Source organism: Gossypium hirsutum, chromosome D04 (genome assembly GCF_007990345.1).
Source record: "Gossypium hirsutum isolate 1008001.06 chromosome D04, Gossypium_hirsutum_v2.1, whole genome shotgun sequence".
NCBI classification, from domain to species: domain Eukaryota; kingdom Viridiplantae; phylum Streptophyta; class Magnoliopsida; order Malvales; family Malvaceae; genus Gossypium; species Gossypium hirsutum.
The window spans coordinates 1,221,541-1,228,061 of NC_053440.1; the positions used below are offsets into that span (position 1 = coordinate 1,221,541).

The window sequence follows — 6,521 nt, forward strand, 5'->3', positions numbered from 1 at the left end:
AATCCATTATCACTCCACTTTCAAGGAAATCCTTGCTGTGAAATACGAAATTACTAAATTCCAATTTCATCTGACAGGATATCATTTTCTTGTTGAAATGGACATGTCATCCTTTCCAAAGATGTTAAAGTTTAAACAGAAAGAAGTTCCTCATTCCCAGCTTCTTAGGTGGGCAGAATGGTTTTCCAGATTCTCTTTTGATGTTATTCACATTAAAGGGAAAGACAATTGCAGATATTCTCACCAGGTTACCCGAAACCACTGAAAAACCCACTCAAATCCAAACCTCAAATCCTATTGAAGTTTTCATGTTTCAACCCTCTCCTTCCTCAAAAGGAAAAAAGAAACAAATCCAACAACCACATTCACCTTTTTCCCTTCCCTGTAAACCAAATTCCCATCCAGACCACCATCCGGAAGTCTTAAGTCTAATCCTAGAGAAAAAATTCCATAAAGAAGCCATGAACATGATGTTATCATATCAATTAGATGTCTTTAGGAATTTTGGAGGATTATTTCTTAAACCTTTAGGACTTCATCCTGATTACCCATTTATAAACCCTATCAAGTTCCAATTTGGTGAGTTTCCTGGAGAATTGAAATGGATGTTTTGGTATTTAACTCATCTCTTTCACATAGGGATAGAGTTCTTTATGCCTGACCTCCAACATTTCTTAACCATGGCTGTCCGCAATGAAGAAACTCCTGAGATGAAAAACCTAGCCACATTTTTAAAATGGTTCTATCCTTTAGAATATTGGGTAAATATGCTCATGTTTGAATTCTACAAAAATACCCGTGTCCAATGGATAGTAATCATCTTCTATAAACCTCAATACTTCATGCAAAATGGATCAGCGACACAGTTAGCCTCTCTTCCTAGTTCCTGGATCCATAATACATATTTTGAAGAGGTTTATGAGAATCCTTTTGATCTCAAGAAAATTCAGAAATATTTGTGCCAGATTAATAAGATAATTCCCTCGGAGATATGGCCTTCAGAAGAAGCACTATAGGATGTTCAAAGAAATCCACCGACATCCTATCAAAACCAGCTGAAAGAAGCCCTGAATGAGTATTGGTCCAACATACCAGATCCAAAAGAATGGTCTCAAGATTATCCTATGCATTGCAGCCAGATAATTCAAGACACGCATGTCTGGAAGGATGAAGAAGGACCAAGTATTTCACAAGATCCACTTTCCAGAAGCAATAATGATGATGTGATACCACCAGATGACTTGGAAAGAATGATTGAAAAGCTGGAGCTTAGGTGTTACAGAGCCCGTGAAAAGAAAAGACAGAAAGTGGAAGAACTCAACATCACCTCTGATATTGATACAGACTATGATACGGATACAGATGTATCAATAATAGATAGGTTAATGTAAAAGCAGATTCCTCCTTATCTGCTTATGTCCTTTATGTATGAGTCTTGTAAAAGCAGATTCCTCCTTATCTGCTTATGTCCTTTATGTATGAGTCATGTCCTTTGTGTCTGAAAAAGCAGATTCCTTCTTATCTGCTTATCTTAATTCTCCTCTATATAAGAATGGAGAAGAGTCAGTTGTACAATAAGAGTAACATTTGAAATAAAACCCAAACGAGTTTTAAAATCTATGGCTTTCTAAATCCCTCTCATCTCTTCTTACTTGAAAATAGGATTTCTATGGAAGAAAATCTCTCATAAGTTTAAGAGTATGCTCTGTGCTTGCCATACTTATGGATCCTGCACATCAGAAATTAAACCTGATAGAGGATACTATTAGGTTTAGATGAGTTTGAAGAAGGAGTTCAGTGATTAAAGAATTTTAACAGCTAAAAGGCAGTGCCTTGTTGATGGCCAAAAGGAGAGAAAAGGCCTGTGTTTTGGCATAGCATACCTCCTGTTAAGAATCGTTAATTGCTGATCTCTTGTTTCTTACTCACCTGCCCCCCTCTTGGTATCATAGTCTATATCAATATCAGAGGTGATGTTGAGTTCTTCCACTTTAAATTTTTTAAAGAATGTAAAAGAAAAATTAGAAAATGTTTCAATGAGTTTTAAATAAAGAGTTATTACTATTTTTTTATTTCATATGTTAGAAAATATGAACGAGTATGAAATCAACTTAAAATCAATTAAAAAATTAAACTTAAAATTTTGAAATTAAATGATAATTGAACGCACAAAATCATATAGGAAAATTGCAATTTAATTTTATTGAAATTCTACTTCTAATTGTTATAAAATTTGAATTATAGTGGAATGTTTTGGTCATGAAAAAGATATCTAATATAAAGTTTATAGGTTAGTGTTAGATAAATTATAAGAAATTGAGATAATTAATTAGTTGATGAGAATTAAATTTCATAGGTCTAAAACGCACGATTTACATGTGTATGCCGGTATCAGAAAAGTCATTTTATGATTCTTCTTCGACAAGATAGGAGGCATTTGATATAGAATATATCACAAAATTTAATTTATCCGAGTGGCCCAGAAATTAACCCGATGAAAGAAGGGATGACATCTCCTCGCTAGTTCACCACTCTGCTAACTCGCTAGTTCTCCACCTCATTAGCACGCGAGATCTCAGCAGGGATAACTTTAAGGATATGTGTTGAGCCTAAGGGAATAACGTATCGTTATGCATGACATCTAATTACCTCTAGCACATCATATCATGGAACCATGTCTTATAAATATAAAGAATAGCCTCCATGGTAGAAAAGACAGAAAAGAACCTCAACACTATTATATACTATCACAAAAGTAATCTAATCTTTGTATATACGAGTTTTCTCTCTTATTTTATTTTACCTTTTTACCCTAAGAACAAGATGAACAAAAGTTTGTGCTAACTTAATCAATTTACTTTTCTGGATTTTTGCATTTGTAAGTGTTGTCCTCCTCATATAATTGCTATTTTGCCTCATGCATATGCTTTCTTTACGCTTTTAACAAAATTTTCTATTTTTGGATCTGAAATCAACTTTAAAATCCTTCGGTTTTTAAGAGAAAATAAGAATATTCAAAGCCAAGACCCAAATATTTTCCTAGGTTTTGTTGTATGTATTTTTATTTTTTTTGCTTATAGTTGAATTCTAAGGTTTATTAGTTTGGCTTTTGAAAATGGTGGTTTTGGCTACCCTTGCATGGCATGACTCTCATTCTACTTGGTTTGTGCTGTTGTTCTATTTTATATATTTTTAAAATTAGGAGTAAATTGAAATAATGTGTATATGTTGAGGATTAATTTTTTTAAAAATTATGATCAAATTAAGATAATATAAAAAGGTTAAAGGTTAAATTTTGTTATTATACCGATTTTAGAATTGCCATATCATCTTTTTGTCATAAAGGTGACAAAACTTAATAGAACCAAATTAAAAAAAAGACAAACATAATTAGTTGGGTGACCAATTTAGAAATTTTTATAATTGAGTATTCAAGAAAGAAATATAAGCAAAGCTGAGTGACCTGCAATGTAATTTACTCATTTATTTTTACTTTGCTTTAGGTTTTCTTTTTGATAAAGACCGGTTCTCATTAGACTTGCTCATAGCTTGGGTCACTCGTCCAAGCTTGAAGATCTGTCGGAAAAATAGACTTTAGTCAAGTTTAAGGCCTATTTTCATGTAAGTCACACTTTGGGTTAGATATTTTTGCCTAAATTTAGCCTGACCTGAATATATTATGTTATAAAAAATATTATATTAATTATATATATTAAATAATAATTATATGTTTATATTTATATTAAATCACTAACTCAATAACAATTAAACTTATTACTCAAACTTAAAAAAAAACCTATCGAACTAAATAACCTGAACTAAAATATAAAATTTTAAAAATTATATTTAATACAATAAAATATTTATTATTTTTGTTTATATTTTTAATATAATAGAACATTTGTTATATTTATGGTAGTGTTTGTAATATAAATACTTTTTAATATGTTAAAGAATTTTTGCTTTAGTGTATTTAGTGTATTATATTTTTTTTAAAAATTATTTTTAACTAAAAATTAATTTTAAAAAATCAAATATGAAAAAGTCGGGTCAGGCTCGGATTTACCTTTCTTAACTTGGGTCAAGCTTGGACAAAAAAGTAAACCCATTTTTTGGGCCAGGCCGAGTTTGAACTTAAAAAAAAATTATCTAGATTGTAAGGACCCGACCTAACCTGACCCATGAGCACCTCTAATTCTCGTATCATATACATTGTACATGATTTTACATATTTAATTGTTAAATGTATTAACTAATATATTATTCAATTTAAAAGATATTTACTAATTAAATGAGAAGTGGTCTAATATATGATAAAAGTCCATTGATTTTAAAAAAATAATTGAGAGAAGTAACATTTTAAAAAGAATAAAAATAAAGAAATTAAGTAACAACCAGTAGTAAAATATTAAATAATTAAATAAATTAACTTCTCTTTATATGTTATGATATGAATATACCACAATTCGATATGTATAAATGATGAGATTCCATTAATACAGAACCAATTCTAATAAACTTATTGGAAGGTCTCATTCGCATGCATCCAGTAAGAATTAAACCTACGAATTCACCAATTATGAGTTGAATGCTTTAACTATTCAGCCATGAATACTTAGCGGGTATCCTCATACATTATGAATAACCAAATTATAAAAGTTCATAAGAATATATTTTATAAGTGAAAAATGTAGTAGAGAATATAATATTTTGGTGCTCGAGTCAGATATGAGATGTTACAATGAACAGAGCCTTATCAGTTTAAAAAATTTCTTACAAAACAAAATTACTAAGATATTTTACGAGAATAATAAATAATTTCTGTTAAAACAAATATTAGAAAAGATGAAAATATTTTTCATGAGAACTTTACCTTAAAACAAACTGACACTAAAACTCAATCCACAAAATAACACAAAGAAGAACATTAACATTGAACCAAAGAACACAATTTGTTTAATCATCAACCATATTTTCCCCATCTTCCAAGAGATGAAACCAGTTCTGATATTAGCCATTATTTGGTCTAATCAAAGAACACTTTTGGGGAACCTTTTAGAAACAAAAGGCCACGGATCAACCAATCACTTGGATCTAAATCCAAGATCCTCAGACTCATGAGCATAATCAAAATGGCACTATACATGTAGATGCAAAATCTGATATTCAAATCAACAGTATGTTTTGTTTTGTTTTCTGAGATACAGAGATGTATCAATCACTGATTAATTTAATATTTTATCCCAATGTTGGTTTTGTTCAAAAGCAAAATCTACTTAACATTCAGTACATACCATGGTAATGCTAAGGACTGAAACAGAGCAGTCGTTAAAACAAAAAGGCACATAAATTTAGCTTCAATTACCATAAGAGGAGAAGATACATCCCACCCAGTAGAGGAAAGGTTTCAAGCATTTATGCCCCTCAAAATCGTTGAATGAAGCAGGCAAGCAAAAGAGGAAACCCCCATCACCTCTTACTCAGGCTCTGTCCATCTCATTTCTTAACCCCTAACATTACACGACAAAACCATTTACAAAAGGAAAAGGCAACACTATAATCCCCAGTTATCAATCAGACCATGTGATTGGAGTAAAAGGGTTTTGAGGAGGCTGGGGAAGCATGCAATGTTGCTGCTGCGCCCAGTTATGGAGGGCGTCTCTTGGCTTCAACCCATCCAATTCATACCCATGCTCTTCCTGCATACTTCCACTGTTGCTACAGCTCTCTTCTACATCCATTTCATCAGTTTCCATCAACGCTGGAACTTGCTGTTCGCTATCTCTACTTTCTACTGAAGCAATCTGAGAGGGAACCCATGGAACAACTGCTAGACATCCTTCGTTTTCCATCTTGCTCTCTTCAGTTTCGGCTGATTTCATGTCAGCTGCCCGTAGAATTTGGTCTGCACAACAAAAGTCCAAAATCAGAACTAGAAAAATACCGTAAAATCGAAACAGCGACAAACTAGAAATGGAATCATAAGAAACGTACTCTTAAAGCCGGAGAGGAGGTGAGAATCGAAAGAGAAGGAGAGGGTAGAAGGAGGGGAAGACAAGGGAGGTGTGTCATGAAGAAGAAGTGGGTTTGGGTTAAAGAGAACGATGGCCTTTTCGTGATTCTCAGGGAGGGAGTCTTCCTCAATTATGGGGGGCAAATCAGCATCCAGACGACGAATCTTGGTGGCCGGCGACGAAAGCGAGAAATCGGAGAAGTCGTCGTTAACTTGGTCGATCTCCTTTCGCTTCAACTTCCCAATCAAGCCCATTTTCTTTTCTCTTCCTCTCTCAACAAATCATTCCTAAATAGTTGAGAATTTGGAGGGTACTTGAGAAATTTAAACGAGGGATCAAGAAATTTCTGATAGTCTCTGGAGAAATCTCTAGAGTATTCCAAAATGGAAGTGTTGAGAGCGGTAGAGCCTTTTTCTTTTATACTATAATTTTATATAAAATTTTAATTAGAACTTGATTTTCCGTTTCTACCCAATATAAAATATTAAAATCACAAATACAATGGGG

At 32.6% G+C, this 6,521-nt stretch overlaps 1 protein-coding gene across 1 annotated transcript; it reads right to left on the bottom strand.

Moving 5' to 3' along the window:
• Positions 1–5,328: 5,328 nt before the first annotated feature.
• Positions 5,329–6,457, bottom strand: LOC107931612 (uncharacterized). The gene is made up of 2 exons (XM_016863549.2): positions 5,995–6,457; positions 5,329–5,905 (listed from the first exon to the last, which is right to left on the bottom strand). The coding sequence occupies exons 1-2, from the start codon at positions 6,266–6,268 to the stop codon at positions 5,571–5,573; spliced, it is 609 nt and encodes a 202-aa protein (XP_016719038.1). The 5' UTR covers positions 6,269–6,457; the 3' UTR covers positions 5,329–5,570.
• Positions 6,458–6,521: the final 64 nt, after the last annotated feature.

Coding starts and splice junctions, on each gene's coding strand:
- LOC107931612 (XM_016863549.2), bottom strand. CDS start 6,268: ATGGGCTTGATTGGGAAGTTGAAGCGAAAGGAGATCGACCAAGTTAAC. Junction 5,906..5,994: donor CCTCCTCTCCGGCTTTAAGA/GTACGTTTCTTA, acceptor TTTGTTGTGCAG/ACCAAATTCTACGGGCAGCT.